The sequence below is a fragment of the Phyllostomus hastatus genome, unplaced genomic scaffold (genome assembly GCF_019186645.2).
Source record: "Phyllostomus hastatus isolate PE091 unplaced genomic scaffold, TTU_PhHast_1.1 phas_scaffold_501, whole genome shotgun sequence".
Lineage (NCBI taxonomy): Eukaryota > Metazoa > Chordata > Mammalia > Chiroptera > Phyllostomidae > Phyllostomus > Phyllostomus hastatus.
The window spans coordinates 9441410-9463720 of record NW_025334033.1 but is presented as its reverse complement, the minus strand read 5'-3'; the positions used below and the strand labels follow the sequence as shown (position 1 = coordinate 9463720).

At 42.1% G+C, this 22311-nt stretch overlaps 1 protein-coding gene across 4 annotated transcripts in view; it reads right to left on the bottom strand.

Annotated features, from left to right (window-relative positions):
* NUSAP1 (nucleolar and spindle associated protein 1) overlaps nt 1-22260 on the bottom strand; it is a 30274-nt gene extending 8014 nt beyond the window's left edge. The window contains exons 1-7 of one of the 4 annotated variants that reach the window (XM_045822843.1): nt 21985-22260; nt 14210-14278; nt 11484-11627; nt 9710-9866; nt 6130-6231; nt 4801-4910; nt 1196-1380 (exon numbers count right to left, since the gene is read on the bottom strand). In XM_045822843.1, the coding sequence (XP_045678799.1) occupies nt 1196-1380; nt 4801-4910; nt 6130-6231; nt 9710-9866; nt 11484-11627; nt 14210-14278; nt 21985-22077 (860 nt within the window). In that variant the 5' untranslated portion in view covers nt 22078-22260. Of the gene's footprint in view, nt 1-1195; nt 1384-4800; nt 4911-6129; nt 6232-9709; nt 9867-11432; nt 11628-14209; nt 14279-21984 lie in introns of all 4 variants that reach the window. The other 3 variants (XM_045822842.1, XM_045822841.1, XM_045822840.1) reach the window with 3 other exon arrangements.
* Nucleotides 22261-22311: the final 51 nt, after the last annotated feature.

The window sequence follows — 22311 nt, the reverse complement described above, 5'->3', positions numbered from 1 at the left end:
ATGAGTACTACTGATGATAGATATAAATGTACAAAGGGTTGGTGGTGGAGGGTTGATAGAGGACCTCTGGACTTGCAACTGATAATTTGATGGTGATCCTGAATCAACACCCTAAATTATTACCAAAGGCTCTACAGCAGAGCTGGGAAGACTGGATGTGCTCTGTCAGATGCTGTGAAGTCTAGGCTGTTTGAACACTGCGGTAAACCAGGGGCTAGACCCTGGCGCTCTGAAACAGGGCTCAATACAATCAAAACTGCCAAGTATAGTAGCTCACATTCCAAGCTAAGTCAGTGAATACAACTTCAAACTCAAGGGCATTTTTAAGTGTTGAAAACTATGCCAGATCATCGTACACATTGGGGAAGCGTTACCACACACCAGCTCTATCAGATGCCACAAATGCTCTTTAAAAAGGAGAGAATAAAATTTTGGTATTAAAAAAAAGGAGTGTGCTCTGGCTGGTGGCTCAGTTGGTTGGAACGTCATTCCATGTACCAGAAGGTTGCGGGTTCGATTCCCAGTTGGGGTGCATATGGGAGGCAACCAATTATGTTTCCCTTTCCCCACCCCCTTCCTCTCTCTCTAAAATCAATAAACATAATTTTTGGGAAGGATTAAAAAAATAAATTTAAAAATAAAGAAAAGGAGGATGAAGATCTTCATCTTTGGGGACAGTCATAGTTGAGGGGTACCCTGATGTCGGAAAGGTACGAGCAAACCAAACGGGTCAATGGGCGTGAGAAGCTATGTTACTGCAGCGCCCAACAGGTACAGTGTTCATACTTTCAGACGTGCCAGGTTTGTTCATTCACTGCACTGAGATTTTCTATAGGAGTTTAGCTTCAACTTTGTATTTAAGTCAATGGAAAAGATTTCTCTTTACACATCTTTGCAGGTATACCCAAAACTAATAAAATGGAAAATATTTTCCATTTTACATATATCTTATTTTCTATCTTATGAATCAAACAAATGTGAGCTTAGGGAAGCTGGATGAAAGAAGGAAACCAAATACAAATTTAAAGGAAAAGATTAGAACTTATAAATGCCATCTGCTGATCTTCCCTGTTCTGATCCTTTTCCTCATTCTTTTTCTATCACCATGAAAACACATTTGATGTAGTCCACCTGATGTGTACTGGAAGCTGAAAGCTTTCAGATCTGCCCTCAGTCCCATGTTGGAGTTCTTTACCTGACGTTCATTTTAGTCGCGGAGAGAGTGGAGCGCGTGACCGACCCTTTCACACACGAGCTGCTCTGATCTGCAGCGCCCCGGCCCCGGCCCTGTGAACGCCGCTGGCTCGCAGGCGTGCGGGCCATGGAGAGTCTTCCTTGGAGACCAACTGGAGTTGCCACCACGCCCTTAGTGATGGGCTGCTTCTGAAGAAAAGCAAGTGTACCGTTAAAGCTTGACCTCTTAGACAGTATTGTCTCCTTGGCAAAGTGCAGAAGAGCACTCCCATTTATCCTGTTTCATCCCCACTTTTAACCCCCCTACCTCATCCTATCCTCCCTGCTATGGTGACTCTGAGTTAACGTTAACTTCTGGATGTACTGAGTAAAGCCATTCCTGACTCCCAAGCACTGAGGTATTTTCTAACTAGAGAAATAATGTGGCTTAAAGAGATCCTATGGCCAGAAAGGGAGAATAAGTAGGTTCTCTTGGAGATATGGTAACTCTGAGAGCATGAAATGCAGATTATTAAACACCAACTCAAAGAACCTATAACACAATTAGCACGTAGTATCTACAAATAATTCTACCCCTACTCCACCCTCACATAGTTTTAAAGAATTCTTAAAAGATAAAAACCCAAAGAAAAAAGGGTGGGAGGAAAATGCTCTCTCTGAAATGGCTGAGAACAGCTCCACTCAGGTTATCATTTGTCAAGGCAGACAGAATAATTGGATGTTTTATTGTCATTAGTCTAAGCTCTGGGGCAAGCAGAAGAAATGTCACTTCACTAACTGACAACAGAGGCAGGATGACTGAAATCTACAAAAGTCAAATGACAAAAAAATTCTGATTATATCCTATAAATACAAACAACTAGAGAATTATGTTAACTCTAATTTTGATATGTGAACAGAGGAGATGCTAATGTTGTGAGACAGATTTAAAACAAACATTTGGTGAGTACACATCTTTACTGTAAGCTGAGGACCCAGGCCAGACCTATGAGGTATACTGTTGTATCTAATCACACATTTTGTGCCTTCTTCGATGCATCCCCTAAAACTCCCCTCTCCTCACTGTGTCTCCCTGCAGTTCACAGCTGGTGCCAGGACCACCAGCTCTGCATCTCTGCCTGAGCAGCATATGATGCATAAATGATTCTACGTGCACTGAGAGCCGGTCTTCTTGGCCTTGTTTCAGGTGTAACATTATATTGCTGACTCTGGTGGTACTAACTCACTTTGTTAGCCAAACATCCCATCAATCCCTCCCTTTCTTTCAGCAATAAAAATCTTATTCTAACGAAAAAAGGAACTCAGTCATATAATAAAAATATGGGTTGTAGATTAAACAGGGAAAAAGAACAAAATGGTAAATAGAAATGTAAGAGCACATTTTATGATCTTGGGACAGGTAGTGCATGAACAAAACTCAGAGCCTTAAAATAAAAAGCTGGGTAGATTTAACTAAAAATAAAACAAAAACACCTTCTACAAGGTAAAAGCCACCATGAATATAGTTAAAAGATAAACTGTGAGAAAATATTTGTAACATGTAATATATATCATTAATATAGATTAATGGCTTATAAATGTGCAAAAATTTAAAATAAGTTCAAAGAAAAATAGCCAACTATAACATAAAAATATATATAACATATAAACAGCATGTAACAGAATGATTACAGAAATACCAATTGGGATTTTTTTCATATTATCAATGTTTTTAAAACATTGATGATTATCACTGTTAACAAAGTAAGCAGGCATTTCGGGGTACAAGGTTTCCGATCTTTGTGGAGGGCCATTCGGCCACAAATCAAAGTAGGGGGGTCCCCTCTCTAGTCGTGGAAATCAGGGAAAGATGATTCGCTCACTCATTACCGTCACTACCCAAATGACCAGTCCCCAAACTTCACATCGGCTACGGCGAAGTCACTGTGACCGCTTTTACCCTCCATTCTCCAAGTCAGTCCAGTACTGACTAACCCATCTGTAGGCTGATCCCTAAAATAAGGGCTGTGGGGCAGGATTTTAGAACTAAACTCATTCAGATGGGGCTGACACTAAAAAATAAAAAAAGCTGCTCATTTATTCAACACACCTTCAAGGCTACACTCATGTTTACTGTTGAGACAGTTGTCCTGCCCTTCACTTTTACCTGGAAAATCAACTCACCCATGTCATGTCATACAGAAAGCTTGACTTTCAGTCAAGTTCTGAAGCAGACCTAGCTTCATGGTAAGGAAAACAAATAGCCCCGTGTCCCGGGCACATTTGTCATTAGCTCATGCCTATGCAGAAGCTAAATGTCTACTTTCTACGGTGTTACCATGGGCGTCTTGTCCCAGGACTCAACTGTGAATGCAATGATACCTAGCCCTTGCTAATATTTAACAAAGTATTATGGACACACTAAACATCGCCTAATTCTCCACCCATGTTGTTCGGCCACTAACATGGAAGGAATTCCTGTGAGGAAGGAACGGCAACGTTTAAAGCTGTGCCTTGGCTTTGTTGCTCTTTGCTTGAAGATTTCTCGACAGTGTCTTCAATCATGTAACAGTGGTTTTATAAATCTGTTGAAAGGAATGTTTATTTCCCAAGATTAAGCTTCTTACTGAGAAGCTTATGTGTTTTTTAAATTATGATTTAGAATTTATCACCCAGTGCATTTCCTTGTTGGCATCAGCATCAGAACACTCAAAACTCAACTGAGCGATAAAATGACAATGTCCCTGCTAAAGTGCTCATCTTCTGCCCTTTCTAAATTGACTGTATACTGTTTTGTGTTGTAATACTACAACTGCCACAAATTCTTTTTGAGAAATAGCAGGTGGTTGGTTATGTATTAAAAGTTTAAAATAAATGTTTCCCAGGCCTCTGTGTGGCACAAATACCAGACACCAAGTAAGACAACAGCATCCATTTCCCGGGATGTTACCAGCTCACCGCCCTGCTAACCCAGGCTCCGGGTAGAGGCCTGTAGGACCTGGACTGAGGGCTCCCAGGGAGTCATTTATCACTGAGAGCCTTTACGTCAGCCACTGCTAGTCACCCCTTTTTCCTTTGTGTGAGAGACAGGAAAGATGGTTTCGGCTACAAATCAGTCCATCTCAACAAAGGTGAGAGGCACCATGTCTGAATATAGGAAACTGTAACTTATTGCCACTTTGGAATTCATTCTGTATAGTGAGGTGTCATTGTTTTATCTGGAGGGATTTGAAAATCCTCATGGTGGAGGAAAGCAATTTAAGATAATAAAGATACATTAAGTCAAACAAATCCATTCCACTAGTGGAGTAATAGAAAGCTGGCTGTATTAACCATAGCGTATACACAGTATCAACATTAAAATCAAATAGTTTAGCCTTGGCCAGCGTGGCTTAGCTGGTTGGAGCATTGTCTCGTACACTGGCAGGTTGAGGGTTCGATTCCAAGTCAGGGCGACCCCAGTTGGCGCATGCACAAACGGCAACTAATCCATGTTTCTCTTGCTCTCTCCCTGTACCTATCCCTCCCTTCTTCTCTCTCTAAAAGCAATGAAAACAAAAAATCCTCAGGTGGGGATTTAAAAAAAAAAAAAATCAAATACCTTAGTTCCATTAAGAACATAATTACCTTTAGTTCGTTAAGTAAATTGTGTTGTTCAAAATGCTTCTTTTTTCTCTTAACATATTGATCAATGGACTCCATTTCATTAAAATGAGCTTCATGAAGCTTCTTAAAGTCTAGAACATTCCGCAAAATATGAAAATTAATAACAAAATTCACCTTCCTTTTGTTCTTCTGTTAACACTTATTTTCTCCTCTGCATCCCTGACACTCAATGTCACCATCATCTTTACCAAAATTTTATTTCAAAACATTTAGTTTTTGGAACTCACGGACAAAACATATCCTAAAAATGATCAAACATTCAACATCTCTCCGCTGTCTATTTCACTGCTGACAGTTCAGTTTAGTCCAGAGGGTAAGAAAAGAATAGCAGATTTGTCCTCTCACCTCAGCAATGAATCACATGGCATTATTTAACTATAAATTTGACATTTTAAAATCCTTAGAAAGCTCTATGCCAAGCATTGGCATACTTTTCCTGTATAGGGCAGAGAGTAAATATTTTAGGCTTTGTGGCCACAAATGGTATGGTCTGTCTCATATTCTTCTAATAAAACCCTTTAAAACTGTAAAAACCATTCTTAGCACAAGGGCTATAAGATAGGCCAAGGCAGGCAGTAGTTTGCTGACCCCTGCTCTATGTTATTTTAATTAATTGAATATATATGTACATTCTAATTAAGAATATTTGCCCTGGCCAGGTACCTAACTCAGTTGGTTGGAACATCATTCAGATGTGCCAAGGTTGCAGGTTTGATCCCTGGGCAGGGCACATACAAGAATCAACCAGTGACTGCCTAAATGAGTGGAACAACAAATTGATCTTCCTCTCTCTCTCTAAAATCAATTTGAAAAAAGAATATTTTAATTAAGTATATGAAATTCTAATATATGCTGAGTAATCAATATTCGATGTGCCGAGCAATAGGGCAGAATTATTTGTTCAAAAATGGAGTCCCTTAGACTTATCAAAAAAAAAAAAAACCAAAAACGGAATTTACTAAAAGGTGGATGGTGTGCCAAGTACTTTACAGACATTCATTCTCAGATATTTACTGAGTACTTGCTACATGCTAGTTACTATTCTAGGTAATCAGAAGTGGAAAAACAGTCTCAATTAATCTATATATTGGCCTGATGAAATACGCAGTACAACCATTCCCACTTTTCACTGAGGAAGTGGGTTTACTGAGGACAAGTAAGTTGCCCGAGGTCTTGCAGCTGGGCAGTGAGAGAATGCAGGCACCAGCCCGAGGTCCGAGGCCCGCGCACACCGGCTCTCCGCAGCAGCCAGGGGCCCTGTCACTTTGCTTCTTTGTGTGCAAAACTTACTTGGAGTCGTGCTTGCAATTCTTTTATTTTTTCCAGATTTGGAAAACCCATCTGTGTAGACAGACTTCTTTCTTTCTGAAGGTACCTTTGAATCTTCATTACCTGAACACAAAGATACCGAACTAATGAAAAGACTTCAACAAATTCCTGCCATTGACAAAGGACTGAGAGTCAACACGCGCATACTCAGGAGACAGGCTCCGCCAAGGAGGTGGGGGTCACGGCACACAGGGCTCACGGAGAACTCGCTACAGTGCCGCTAAAATCTTAGCTCACGTGCTTCAAGTAGGCAGAAACATTATGCTGCCTGGTATAGAAGTTAGGCCAGAAGTTTAAAAACACTTTTTTCATAACTTTCGCTATAAGTATTTTATTATTATAACTAGAACGATAAAAATCACACAATCCCACCAGCCTAGGAAACACCATTAGCATTCTAGCATATTTCCCCAGCTCCTTTGTGTCTATACATGGGCTTCTGCTTGGACTGTGGCTCTAACACCAGAGAGAAAAGTTCTGTAAGAAAAGAAAGGATATTTACAGAGTCAGAGTCACTCTTCACAAGATATTAATTACAAATATAAAAATAGTAACTTTAGCCATGGCTGCTGTGGCTCAGTGGATTGAGCACTGGCCTGTGAATGGAAAGGTTGCTGGTTTGATTCCCAGCCAGGGCACCTGCCTGGGTTGAGGGCCAGGTCCCCGGTTAGGGTGTGAGAGGCAACGCATAGATATTTCTCTCACCTATCTCCTCCTCTTACTCCCTCCCTTCCCCTCTCTCTAAAAAGTAAATTTAAAAAAAAAAAGTAACTTTACAGAGAAGCAACTTACGAGACACCAACACCAGATGATGTGTTGCACGGGGCAAACTAACCCCTGTGCTTCCGTGGGTGCTGACTCCGAAGGACAACATCACTGTGGGACTCCAGCTACAAGTGGCTGACCTGCATCTAACCATCAGCACACAAGACAAACCAAACCAGAAGACCCCCCACCCCGCCCTGCCAAACCTGCCTACATTGAAAATATCAACATCCTGAAAGACAACGGAAGACTGAGAATTAAAGGTTAAAGTAGATTAAAGAAAGGTGACAATGAATTGCAAAGGATGAGCTGAGATTTCCCTTTAAGAGACACAATGATGGAATTATATTGGAATAATTACTGAAAAAATTGATGCAACTAAATAAGATCTATAGAAATTACATTAGAATTTCTCACACTTTCTAGTCTCAGAATCCTTTTATACTCTCAAAAATTGAGACCCCCAAAGAATTTTTTTCATGTATATTAGTTATATCTATCAATATGTGCCAGATACTTAAAAACATTTGATTTACTAAAATTTTAACAATATGGCCATTAAATGTTAGCAAATTTATGAAAAATGCTAAAAATTCTAATAAAAACAGTGAGTAGAGTAGCATTTTTTTAAAAACAATTTCTTTAATGTTTGACTCAAAAAAGGCATTTGGATTCTCTGCTTCTGCAGATACACATTGTGAAATGTCGTCCTGGTTGAAGTGTACATATCTGAAGACAAATGCTGCCACATGCAGACGTGTGGTTGAAAGGAAACAGCATTTTAATAGCCTTCTCAGGTAACTGTGGATATCCTTTGAGACTGTGCTGTAACTTGAGAAGCAGCAGTTACCAACGGTTCGCTGCGACCTACAGCACGAAGCCACATCAGTGAACTTTTATACTCTGTGCACTCGTGAGAGAAGGTAGCTGTGTTCTTAGGAAATATACATCGAAGCTTTTAGGTTTGCAAAGAGGCACACATATGCAATTCACTCTCAAACAGTTCAGGAAACAAATATATACCACACATACATGTATGTATATGTGTACATAAATATACAGAGAAAATAATGTAGTAAAGGGTTAACATTTGGGAAATGTAGATTAAACATACACAGCAATTCTTGGTACTATTTTTGCAACTTTAAGTTTGCAAACTATGTCAAAAAAAAGTTTAAAAATGTTCTCTTACCAGAAACTAACTACGTGATCAGATTTTTCTCCTTCAAATAGCCTGTTTCATTAGGTGAACTTGACTTAGTGGGTCCACACTGTTTTTCTATGACATAGAAACTGAGTCCTAGACCTACGTCTCCTGAATACAATAATTGGTGGAATGGAAGACATTTGTAATTCCTCACCCTGTTCTGATTCCTTGTCATATTTCCTGACAACTGTCTAAATTACAATTTTAAAATGGGTTTATGAGGCATATACACCAGAAGACAAAGGAAGTTCCAAACCCAGGGTGCTTATTAAAAACTGCAGACTTACCAGACTGTTTCCTATGGAAACAGAACCTCGACCTCCTGGAACTAGATTTCACAAGAAACGCAAAGTTCTGGGGATAATGGGGAAGGCCCAACATGGGAAATGCTGCATTTAACTGCTTGGCAGGCACTAGCCAAGGTGGAGGGGCTGGGCTGAAATGGACGCTGAGACACTGTTGTACTCCGCAGGCTTCCTGAGGAATGGAATCAGAAAGCACCAAGCCCTGTTAAGTATGTGAAATGGAAGTTTTCTGGTTTTACTGAAACAAACTTTTAGTTGAGAAAGTTTATAGGAGAGGTTTTTAGGAGGTTAGAGTCTAAGAAGAATATATATTTATCATAATAAAAAAGGTCACACCACAGGAAGGTAGACTTTTCAGCTCCACTTAAATAACTGGCTGATCCGTGGCTGGTGTGGCTCAGTGGACTGAGTGCAGGCTGCGAACCAAAGAGTCATCAGTTCAATTCCCAGTCAGGGCACATGCCTGGGTTGCAGGCCAGGTCCCCAGTAGAGGATGCATGAGAGGCAACCACACACTGATATTTTTCTCCTTCCCTTCACCTCTCTCTAAAAATAAACGAAGTCTTAAAAAAAAATTCCACCTAAATAGGTGAACAGGTCTTTGCACCTGTCTCTGGAGTGGGCCAGAAGGAGTTAATGGACAAAATGCGGGCTCCCCTCATCACTGAGTAGACATCAACTTCCCTAAACTTCCCAGCTACCATTCTTATCCTGGTTTCTATAAGTAAAGATGATCTGATGGCCTACAACACTTGGTTCTAACTTTTGTTTCGTCAAATGCTTAGAAGTTCTACACAATGATGTTAAGGGTTGCACTCTATCCCTGTAAAAGATATGCTCAAATCTTTACCTTCAGTAACTGTGATATAACTTTATTTGCAAATAGGGTCTTTGTAGACATAGTCAAGTCAAGACGAGGACAGTAGGTGGAAACCCTAATCCAACGTGACTAGTGTCCTTAGAAGCAGACAGGGAGAAAGTCACACAACAGAGGCAGAAACAGGGATGCAGCTGCAAGCCAAGAAACACCAAAGGTCAGCTGCCACCACCAGGAGGCAGATGGAGGCCAGGAAGAGCTCCACCCAGGGTCGGGGAGGAGCAAGGCCCTGCAGGAATCTTGGTTCCGATGTCCCGCCCCCAGAACATGAGAGAACAGACCTGTAGTTTCGCAGCACCCAGTGTGCAGTGCTTTGTGACAGCAGCCACAGCAACATAAGGCATGTGGCTGCCCTTGCAATTTTGGAGTTTTAGTTAATTGGCATACCATTTATTCTCCTTTTTCCTGAGGACACCGTATTCTCTACTCCTTGGTTCTCATCTGGCAGAGAAGGAACATCTGCAGCAGTTCTGACAGTCTGGGCGTCCTGCTTTTCTTGACTCTGGAACTCAGTGGGATCACTTGCTTTTATCTCTGAATGATCCTGTTACATATTTTAAAAGGAAATAAATGATTTAAATGATAAGTGGTTATCACATTTGAAAGTTGCTAAGAAAGTGCATCTTAAAAGTTCTCATCACAAGAAAAACATTTTTGTAACTATGCATGGTGATGTATATTAACTAGACATATGGTGCTCATTTTGCAATATATACAAACATTGATCAAATCATTAGGTTGTACATCTGAAACTAAAGTAATCTTATATGTCACTTACATTTCAATTTAAAAACATATCATTAAAAAATTTAAAAACATTGCCCTGGCTGGTGTGGCTTTTTTGCGCCAGCCTTAGAACCAAAAGGTCTGATTCCTGGTCAGGGCACATGCCTGGGCTGTGGGCCAAGTCTCAAGTTGGGGGCATGCGGGAGGCAACCGATCAATGTTTCTCTCCCCCTCTCTCTCCATCCCTTCCCCTCTCTCTAAAAATAAGTAAATAAAACCTTTTCAAAAATGTAAAAACATTGCATACAGTCAGATATTTTTTACAAAAGTAATCACTGCCTTGAAAAGCTAGGTACCAAGGTGAGGAGGGAAAGAGTTAAAGAAAAGTAGGAGAGTAAGATTTTTAAAAAATTTTATTTATTTTCTTTTAGAGAGAGGGGAAGGGAAGGAGAAAGAGAGGGAGAGAAATACCAATGTGTGGTTGCCTCTCATGTGGCCCCCACTAGGGACCTGGTCCGAAACACAGGCATGTACCCTGACTGGGAGTCGAACCTACAACCCTTTGGTTTGCAGCCCGAGCTCAATCCTTTGAGCTACACCAGGCAGGGATAGGAGAGTAAAATTTTTGTGTGGCAGATTTGGTTCTCTGCCTCACCAAGAGTCACAGCATATGAATCTGGGACTAAGAAATACTAGGGATCACTGGAAGGCACAAATGGCAGGACTAACTCTCTCAGGGATGAGAAACTAACACTAAGAGACCCTGATAGGCTAATGACTAAGGGTTGTACAAAGCTACAAAATAAATACTAGGGCCACATTTTGTAAAAATTATAAATTTGAAGAGTCTTGGCTGGTGTAGCTCAGTGGACTGAGCGCGGGCTGTGAACCAAAGTGTCGCATGTTTGATTCCCAGTCAGGCCACATACCTGGGTTGCAGGCCACGGCCCCCAGCAACCACACATTGATGTTTCTCTCTCTCCCTCCCTTCCCTCTCTAAAAATAATTAATTAATTAATTAATTACATTTGAATGAAAGGATAATATAATCAGAGTCCTCTCAAAGCAAGTGAGCCAGGCCCCTGCAATCACATGGCCTGGGACAGGATAGGAGAGAGAGAAAAAATTGTATTTAATGTTGGTTTTTCTTGCCTTTTTATGTACTACACCTCACTTAAGTAAACACTTAATGAAGGTTCATATTTCTCCAACAAATATTTAATTTGTGCTTAATACTTAGTAAGTGCTTCCTGAGCACCAGCACCAGGGCAGACGGCGAGCAGCCCACACATGGCTCTGTGCGTTCACGGGGCTCACAACACACAGGGTTTACTGCTACCTGCCAGCATAAGGGAAGTAAAAAGAAAGTTCCTTAAGAATATACCAATTCTGGCACGGGTAGGGGCTTATCTTCAGTTTGCACAAGTCCATTTACTTGGGAGTCAGGATTGTGGTGGACAGTCCTGCGCCTTTTCCTTGTCTTGGCGACACGCCCAGCTGGATGCCTCTCAGCTTGTTCCCGGCTGGTCATCTGCATCTCGGTCTCATCACAAGAGGATGCAGAAGTCTGACTTTCATCCTGAAAAGAGACATTGATCTGCTATGTCCTATGTATAGAAGTATAGCTCTCAGGAAGAATCAGCATTTAGACGGAATAAAAAACATACAGTACACTACAAAAGACATCTTTGAAACTCTTGAGCACTAAATTACAGGCAAGGAGGACAAGACACACAGAGTATTCAAAAGGAAATAATCACATTTAACAACCCAGGCTGAAAGACTAGGCTAGGAAAGCAAGTAACATTATTTCAGTGTGAGTAAATAAGCAAATTACTAAAAGTGTATTAATTTATTGAATATATGCTATGTGCTGGGCAGCATACTATAACAGTACGACTAACAGTAATTACAGCTAATGTCACAACTTTTTTTGGATGGTTTATATAGATTGCCTCATTGCAGGCCAGGTCCCCAGTAGGGGGTGTACAACCACACACTGATGTTTCTCTCCTCTCTCCCTCCCTTCTCCTCTCTAAAAATAAGTAAATAAAATCTTTAAAAAATTCAAATACTAATGAGATTATAATGAAAACAATTAGTTCTCTGTCTAGCCTTCCTATTTCTCAGGTTTAATTACAGGTGGTTACTTATATATCACTAGTGATTTGCTGAAGAGATATTCACTTACATTTTCTTTTTTTACTTATATTTTCAATAGCTATTTTTACTGCCTATCATGTGCTAAAATGACCTCATTTGCACCACTCATCTCCCCATCTTCTTCCTAAGAGACTCTCACCACGTTAGTCACTCTAATAGTTCCCTTTGTAGTTTTAAACATACTTAAAGACCCTAAATCTTGTTCCACATTGTATATAAAATATCTAGCTTGGAAACTTATTAGTACCCTTATATGTCCCCTCACCTCTCAACTTCTGACATCTATTCTTCTTAAGTTTCCAAGTTGCTAAAACTACAGCCTGTTATGTAACCTTAATCGAATCACCTGTGCCTTTTCTGGGTAGCTGGATTCTAAAAGCTGATAAATCAATAAGTTATTGTAAGGTTTTTTAAAAAAGATTTATCTATCTATTTATTTGTTTATTTATTGAGGAGAAGAGAGGGAGAAAGAGAGGAAGAGAAACATCAACATGAGAGAAAAACACAGATTGGTCTCGTAAGCACCCTGAACCCACAACCCAGGCACGCGCCATGCCCAGGGATCAAATCTGCAACCACCTTTGTGGGATGATGACTAACTGAGCCACACCCATCAGGGTATGAGGTTGCATTTTTTTTTAAAGCTTTCTTTTTCTACATTATCTTTGTTTTCTTTAGGGTAATCTTTTTCATTTTGTTTATCTTAAGCTCTCTCAGACTACAGGCTTTCCTCAAATGTCTATGACTGCTGGCCTTTTATTCATATTTCAGTGCAAAAACCTCATTAGTAGCTTGCTGTGTGAGTGCTTGTTATCTTGTGGAATCTGACCCACTAGGTTCCTTAGGTAGGGAGGAGGCTATCACCCAGGGGATCCTTGAAGGCCAGAAGGCTTTTGCTTGATAACCATTTAATTTCCTTACAGAGAAACCTAATATTTTAGACTATAGTAGACACCTGGTACTCTGCACGTGAGTAGACTGCCTTGTATTCTGACTGTTCAGTCCATTTCACTACGGTACCTGGACCCCACCTTCTGAGAGTGTAGTCGCCCTTGGTTTTGGTGAGGCTCAGGGCAACCCTGGCACATACCCTGACCCAGAACTGAACTGGAGACCTTTTGGTCTGCAGGATGACACCCAATCCCCTGAGCCACCAGTCAGGGCTATCCTTAATAATTTAAAACACGCACGTGCGCACATATAAATGAAATGATTTATTTGATGTAAAAACTTTCAATTAATTGAAAAAACTTTTTCCTATTTTTAGTTAATGAAATCCTGGAATCAGAAAAATTTTGAATATTGAAAGTTTAAAAATGTTTGTAACTCAGAATATAGTTACAGAGACGAGAAAGTTAGATTTTCAGTTCATGTTTACATTGACCTTCATTTCCAGGAACTGCTGGCCAGGGCCCAGTTCGTTACGGCCGTTCAACAATTTCCTCTGTCTCAAGTGAAGACACCCAGCCCGACTGAAGCAACTATTGACCCTTTCGGTATCGTGCTCCTCAGAACTCTCTGGTGTGGATTCAGGGCAGCCATGACCACCTCTCCTGTCAGCAGTGGTTTACAGTTCACTGCAGTTCTCCTCCACCGTCCCCACTTCGCCTGACTCTCACAAGACTCACGCAGCAGAGCGGAGAACTAAGAATCAAGGAGTATGAGGCCACACAAGAAGAAATGACGGAGCTTCTACTGAACTGGGGTTGTTCTGACTATGAATTGACTTCCCTACGCACACGATGCTATCTCATACTTTTTGGCAACTAGTAGTTAACTTTTGCATTTGCATGGGAATATTTCATTCAACACATTTCTTGCTGCAAGACAGTTTTGCCATTTTTACCCAGTAGTCATAATGAAAGGACTCACTACAACCAATAATGATCTCTGTGGTAAAAAAACCAGCATGTCTTAAAAGCCACCACTAATTGTGCTTATTATTCATTAACTAAATATGGCAGTTTTGCTAAACAGGTGATAAGAAACCTTACTTACCTGATTTTCATTTTCTTTTCTTGCTTGATGTTTCAGGTGGGCTTTCAAGGACTTTAGCAACTTGTCTGCCTGCAGGAGAGTTAAATATTTTAACAGTAGAGCCAAAAATCAAATATGCAAGACAGATACACTGAACGTTTTCTCCTGTTCTTGTATTCAGGTGTCCTTTGGGTAGGCTCTGGGAAAAGCATAGAATCTGCCTTCACAGATTTCACAGCAGAGTGAAGTCAAAAAAAGGAAGCGGCAGTGATAATGCAGTGGCTCAGGGCCAACTGGAGGAAGCTCAGGATGTTGTGAGGGAACACAGGTGTGCTTGCCCACTAGGGTGGAGACTTCAGCAGGTCACTGAATACGCCGATTCTAAGATACAGACATAATGCCTCTAGCTGCTGACATCTGAAGGACGATTAGGAGAGAATGGGACATAGGGAAAAAGGTTAAAAAAAAAAAAAAGAAATAGCAGGGAAGGCAAGAATGAGCATGAAGTTTGCAACTCTATCGTTCAGTGTGGCTGGAGTGTACAGCTGTTGAAGGAGATGCTGAGAGTGTGCTGGGAAAGTGGGCAGGGCCTCAGCCGGTCAGGTCCTGTAAGCTTAAGTGCATAATCTTTACCCTTAGGGTAAAGGGCAGTCTCTGAAGAATCCACAAAAGCAGGGCAGTGGATGACCAATTCTGCCTTACTTCAGAATGACCACTCTGGCTGAACAATGTGCAGGGCATTTGATGAGGGTCGGATGGAAGACAGGAAAACTGCCAAAGGACCATTACAGGAAACCCGAGACAACTGCGGCAGGAGCTAGAAGAAGGCTGAGGGCTATGGATGGATTCAAAAATTTCCTAGGGATTAAGATCAGCGTGAATGCGGGGATGAGGAATAGGGAACCTCTGTTATACCCAGAGTGCTGGCTGGGGCAGCTGCTGGAGTGCGGTGTGGTCCCTACAAGGGGGAGTGCTGAAGGGGAGGCAGTCTTACTGAGGAGGATGGTTACAAGTCCTGGGGGAAGGGAACGTCTAGTTTCTCTTCTCACCCTAGGAAACCTTGTTCCTTCCTAAAAGAGGAATACTAATCCGACTGTTGTTTTCTTACGCATATTCGTTGCGTTCTCTTTTCCTCCACTTCTACCCAGCCAAGCGGTTGACAGCCAGATTCAGATTCCTTTCTCAGGGCGACCCAGCCACTGGGCTTGGTGCTTCTCTGGCCACATTTATCATTAGTCATGTGTCCAGGAGAGGGTGGCAGAGATCCTGATTTGGTTTGGGCTTCAGGGGACAGGAGAGGCGGCATTAAGGGTGTGAAGCACATGCCCCAGCCCATTTTACCAGCTAGTAATAGAGTGGTATCTTATTTCCACACCACCCCAGCTAGTAATAAAGTGGTACCTTATTTTCTACTTGCCTTTGTTCCTTGTGAGGCAGGCTAGGGAGCCAGGATAAACGGATAAGGGAAAGTGGGACAGATAGATAAACTAACAGTTGGAAGCCATCTAGGAATAACCCATCCTTCCTAAAAGGACACTTGAGAGTAAATGGTGTACACTCCTCCCCAACCAGAGGGCAAAGAGCTTAACTCACCCTACTCTGGGAGAGCAGAAGTCCAATTATCACCATTTGAGCCAACCACACCCAGGACAGAGGAAGTTAAGGGAATGCGGTAAATCTCCTTTTGGTCCATTAGCGTAAAGCTGATGACTTTTCTATTGAGACCCCCCCCACCCTCCCTAAACTTCTGGCCTTTCAAATCCTCAAAACAACAACAACAAACACCAAAGTCACAGCACTGGCTCCTGGTCTCAGGAGCACACGCAATTCTGCCCCCACAGGCACGGCATCTCCTAAACGCTAAGGGTCCCCAGGAGACTTGCAGCCAGGGAGCAGAGGGCAGTGGCAGCTCGTCCTGGGCTAACCCCCGAACCTTTCCCAGGCCCCTTTTCTCTGACTTCTTAGTGAGGCAACGCAGCGCCGCCTAGGCTCATCTTCCCACTTGTCCCTCCCGTTGCTTCTAGGCCCTCCCTTGTTTCACCATCCCAGACAGTAATAAACATACTCTGGAAATCACCTAGACTCGTGAACTCTTTCCTGTACTAAGTCAAGAACCCACATACTACCGGCGGGCCCTGGGCAGACCTGCTGAGAGCCAGCTCCTCTTTCCTGTAACACGTGAGCCTCTCTTGGGGTTGTCCCTGTGCAGGGGATGATCAGCAGGGCGGAATTTAGGCATTCGTGGTTCTGCTGTTGCTAACATCTTTCCTCCCAACTGCTTTACTGGAGTATGGTTGACATACCAAAGCTGGAGATATTTAAACTATACAACTTGACATGTTTGGAGATAAGTATTATACGCCCATAAATCTGATAGAGGCTTAAGACTTGGGAAAATTTAGCTTAAGGTAAATAGTCATAAATCTAGCAAGTAATGTGTATGTTAAGTTTTTGTTTCAGTAACTACAGATAAGGCCTATCTTGGCACCTAAGAGTAAGCAGATGACCTCTTGGAGACAGTCTGTACCAGGAAGAAGCCAGAGACTACCCTTCCCCCTTGGAGGCAACTGTTGAATTTCAAAGGCTTTCGCTGACACCTTGTTTGCCCTCCCCCAACCCCCTTATAAAAGATCTGGCTGGGAAAGAGAGAGGGAGATGGTTTGTTAGGGTATGAACCTGCCATCTTCTCGGATCACCGGCCATCTGAATAAAGCGCCTATAAAAGATTCAATCACTGTCATTGCTTATTGGATTTGGTAGTGACAGGCAGCTTGAATGCCGGTGTCTTTTCCAGTTACAAATCCATCACCTCCAACAGTTAGTTTCCTATATACTTTCGGATTTTTTGGTGGTATGAGCATGCAACTAAGACCTATCCTCTTAGCAAAGTTTTAGGTATATGATACAGTATTGTTAATCACGAATTCTACATCATACAGATTTCCAGGACACCTTGAAATATCATGAAACTCTCAGCCAACGCACAATGACGATGATGTGGGGGTGCACGCGGCAGAGACAAGGGAGGGCTTCTAGCAGGTTGTATGATAAGGAGCGGTGCTCAAGAGGGTGAGCTGGAGGCACATTTGTTGTGCCAGCACACACTCATGCACGCTCTGCATGGGCATCGATGGCGTCTGACACTGTCCTGAGCGATGTGTGAACAGAAGAGGTGAGGCCTCTGCTTTCAGGAGCCCCGAGCAGCGGAACGGTAGGTGAACTGCCTAGTAACCAAGTAAGCTGAAGCAAACATGGCACTGGGTCCTATGAAACAGAAAGCAATGCTGGTAACTAGATGGGGGGCGCTACCCGAGTTAGGATGGTAGGAAAGGCCTCTCAGAGGTGTGACTTTTGAGGTGAGATGTGAGTCAGAAGACAATGCAGCAGGTGAAGATGGGAGGGAGGAGCATTCCAAGCAGGGGACACCATGCCCAGAGGCCCTGGGATGGTTGGTGAACGTGAAGGACAGAAGGGAGCCACATGGTGAACACCTGGGCAGGTGGAGGGCAGGGGGCCAGGGAGGCGACCGGAGGCTGGGCAGGAGACGGCTCCGGGCCACAGCTAGCCATGGGGATTTCTTCCTCTTAACTTGCTATTACAAAATATAAATCTATAGAGAAGTCAAAATAGTTTGGTAAATACTCTTATACTCCCCACCTAAATTTAATACTTGTTAATATTGTCTCATGTTTGCTTTCTCTCTGTATTAATATGCTTCTTACCATGCTATGTGCAAGTTCCAGACATGATACTTTACCACTAAATACATCAGCCACGCCTGCTAAAAATAGGATTTTCCTACATAACCTTGAATGAATTACTATACCTAGGAAAGGTAATGATTTCCTAATGTCCTCTGATACATAGCCCACAATCAGATTTCCTTGACCGTCTCCAATGTTAGCTGTTTTCTTTTTAAAAATTTCCCTTCAAATCAGGATCAAGCCAAGTTTCTCATATTACTTTTGGAGGAGTTTGGATTTTATTTTAGGTGTAAGTAAAGTCATTGGAGGGCACCGGGCAGAAAGAAAATGACTTGTCCTAAGTTCCAAATAGCTCTCCACTACCAAGAGGACACTGTTGTGAGGCACAAGTAGAGGCAAGGAGAGCATCAGACAGGCCCAAGCAGTGGCCAAGGGAGGAGGGTGCCCCGGCCCAGGTTGTAGCACTGGAGATGGTGCAGAGGTCAGACTTCAAGTTACTTCTAAGGAAGAGCTGACAAGGGTGGATGGTTGTGAGCAGTGATGGGAGGAAAGAGAGTGATCTAAAGTAGATCTGAATCATTTACTGAGATTGGGAAGAGATCTTAATTGTTTTGAACTGACCAAGCTGTTTAAGATGCACTTAAATATATGAGTCAGCAGCTCAGGGAAGAGTCTGCACAGGAGATGGTGGATTTCAGAGTCATTAGTCTTAGAAGAATGGATAAGGTTACTAAGGCAGAAAGCACAGTTATAGAAAAGGCCAAGGAGAGAACTGTGGGGCACTCCACGGTTAGAGACTTGGCAGAGGAAGACTAGCAAAGGAGACTAGAAAAAAGTGCTAGTAAGGCAGGACAAAATGAAGTATCAAAGAGATGGACCATGAGCTTTGTAAGATGCAGGACATGGCTTTAATAGGAGCGATTTCAGTGGAAAAGAACAGAGAAATTGGGCAGTAGATGAAGGATGTGGGGTCAGGAGAGTTTTAATTTTTTTTAAAGATGGTGAAATCTGTAAGCTATATGAATGTCTAACCACTATGCTGTACACCTGAAACTAAACTAACATGATATTAACGGTCAATTGTAAGAGAAAAAATAAAAAAAAAAGGTTTGATTGTATGCATCATGGATAGGAGCAGCAGAGTGGGAGAAACTGATGCAGGAGAGAGGCATTGCAGAGTGTAGCGTGGAGAAAGAAACAGGATCCCCAGCACAAATGGCAAGGCCGCCCTTAGGCACAGCCTTTTACAGTAGCAGAAGGGAGGCAGAGCAGGCAGGGACAGGTGCAGGCTGCCTGCAGTGTTTTGGGGGTGGAAAGATGAGGTAATGCTCAGCTGACTGCATCTATTTTTCCATGGCATTGAGAAGCATCAAGTGAGGAAGGGGAGCCAATCTGAGGGGAGAAGATATGAAACGATTGTCCTTAAAAATGGGAAAGTTAATGACTACCAAGAAATGTGAGAGAATCAAATGGCACTTTTACAATTTATGCCCATAAATTGAAATTAAATTCAGACAACAAACTTAAGTGATTTTTTTTTCCCAGCCAGGATCAGCTGGTTAGATATAGGCAAGGATTAAGCACAAAGCTGAGTTTAATCAGGCTTAGAGTTTTGCCAGGTGAGGGAGGAGTGTTGCGGGTGGAAACAAGGCCGGGCTTTGTCATCTAAACAAGCGGGAAGGAGAGGGAGGGCCTGAGTGAAAAGAGGGCCAGTGGCCACACAATACACATTGGTAACTGCCTCCTTCTTTTTGCTTTGCCACTAATAACAGTATCTCAATCAAGAGTTAATATTTTCTCATCTAAATTTATTTAGAGTGTTATCATGCGGATGAGAACATTTTTTAAAATATCAAGTCTTGATAATTTCTTAGAGTAATTTATTCATTTTTTGCTAAGTACTTGGAATTAAAAATGGCAACTAATTTAATGAGTTCCTGGGCTGTACCAACTGTACATAATTCAAAACATTTCAATTATGGAAAATTTCAAATGCATACAAAAATAGAGACTCATGTTACGAACCCCCATGTTTCAACAATTATAACATTCTGCTGTTCTTCTAACCCCCTCTTTTTTCTTCAAGTATTGTATAGCAAATTCAAGGTATAACATTTCACCTGAAAACACTTGGTATGTATTACCAAGAGATAAGGACTTAAAAAAAAAGAGACAGAAACATAACCACAATACTATTATCATACCCAACAAAATTAACAATACCATAATATAATTTAATACCTAGTCCGAGTTTAATTTTCTCCATCTCCAAGGTGTCTTTTTATAATTGACTATAATAAAGCCTTGTATGATCAAATTTGTCTGAGAAATGATACCTCTCAACAAATATTTGATACTACATGCCAGAAATTGTGTGCTAGGCAGGCAACGAGGTCTGTAGTGACAAATACTGTACTGCTGCACCTCTATGAAAACAGATAACTGACTACCCTAGATTAGGTGCTTCGAGAGACAATGATCGGTGGGACTGTTTGGAACTCTTCAGAGATCCAGTTCAGTGCGGTCGGTCACTATTAGCCAGAGCTCTGAATTCAGGTAGGAAGCCTCCACTGTAACTCTCTTGATACCTTCTGGTGCACTGCCAAAAAGTAGGTGTAAATAACAGTCTGAACAGCACCCGATCTGGGGTAGTCGGTTATCTGTTTTCAGAGAGGTGCAGTAGCACAATACTTGTCTCTACAGACCCCGTTGCCTGCCTAGAACACAATATCTGACTCGTAGTGTCAAATATTTGTTGAGAGGCACCATTTCTCAGACAAATTTGATTAACTATTCAGCATCTCCTATATAAAATGTACTGCAATTAATTCTGTAAAGACTTCCAAGCTGGAAGGATGAAATCCCTGTTCAAGGAACTTAAATTTTAGTAGAGAAGATAACATACACACACAAATAACCAGAGTACAAGGTGGAAGCCTGCAAATGCTCAAAGACAGCACTTGAAATTAAACTGTTTAAAAGCACAGGGGGGTCCCGGGATTATTGGGTTGGTGGCCCTGTGGCTAAGGGAAAGAAGAGGAGGGGATGGGGCACCAAGTGAGTGGAGTCAGTTCAGGGAGACTGTGGAGAGTAACTGGAAATTATTCATGCAGATAAAGAAGGCAGAGGGAGAAGGGGATCTGAGGCCAAAAGGTCAAAATTAGCAAAGGCACAAATAAGGACAAAGGTACCAAGTGTTCAGCAACCAGTCCAGTTTCGATGCAGTCTTGGATAAAAGATTTTAGCCAGATTGCAAAAAGCCTAAGGCATTTAAGCTAAGGTATTAGGCTTTGTTTATGAAATATTCAGGAACAATGAAAGATCATAGCTCAGAATTATCTCCAATGACACTCCTTTATCATTTGGCCCCAACAGACGGACACTAATTATTTTATTTAAATCACTTAAAAACGTTTGGGATGGCTAATTTAGGCATTCATTCAGTGTGAATATCACAGCCACAAGAACAAATCTCCAGAGTATACATTAGCATTATGTGGGAAAACTCCACTAGAATCTAGTATAGAAACCCAATCCCGAACCGAATCCCCACATTTCCCCGCAGTATTTTGCAGCCTCGGAGTCAAAGACCTTACTGGTTTGGAGACACCAACACAAATAGCGATCAACAAATGAACGATCATTTCAGATCAAGGATGAATTTATAAAAATGTGTCCACGGGGGTGGTCCCCCTAAAAACCATCCTTTCTTCTATTTCCCCCAATAAAGTAGCAAGTGATTTTGAGCGCTATTACAATTTACATAAGTGTAACTGTTTTGAATTTTCCAAAAGCCAAGGCTGTTATTTCCGCGGCTGCCTAACAATCGGCATTAGAGCCAGCGTTCCTTGAGCTTTCTGGGCCTGCATTCGCAATTGATGCCCTGGAAAGTATCACAGAGTAAAAGCAAAACAACAAACCTCTTTGAAGCCGAGGCCTACGGCTCCCTTTCCGCCCAACTTTTGCAGCTGGAGGAATACTAACGAACCAAATCTAATCCCACAGGGACGAGTTCGATCCCTTCCCACCGCGACTCCCAAAGGCTGCTCCGCCTACCCCACCCGCTACCGTCCTGAGCCACCCGCTCCGTACCCTCAGGTTAGCCCGGAGGCCCAGACTCTTGGCCAGGTTCTGCAGGTCACTGTACTTTAATGAGTCCAGCTCCTCCAGTGAGGGGACGGTCATCGCGATGTGCAACGCAGGCAACCACACAGAGTATCCTCCACCTCAGCTGCACCGTTCAAAACTGTGGCGCCACTGTAAGCGTTGACCAAGCTAAGGTCTATAGACAGTTTAAATTAAGAACGCTGCACTTCCATTGGTTAACAATGTTGAAGGCGGGGTTTCCTAGCGTGGGCCAATAGAAAAGCTGACTTCTCTTACCAAACGCAAATTCTACCCAACCCCTCACTCAAGCTT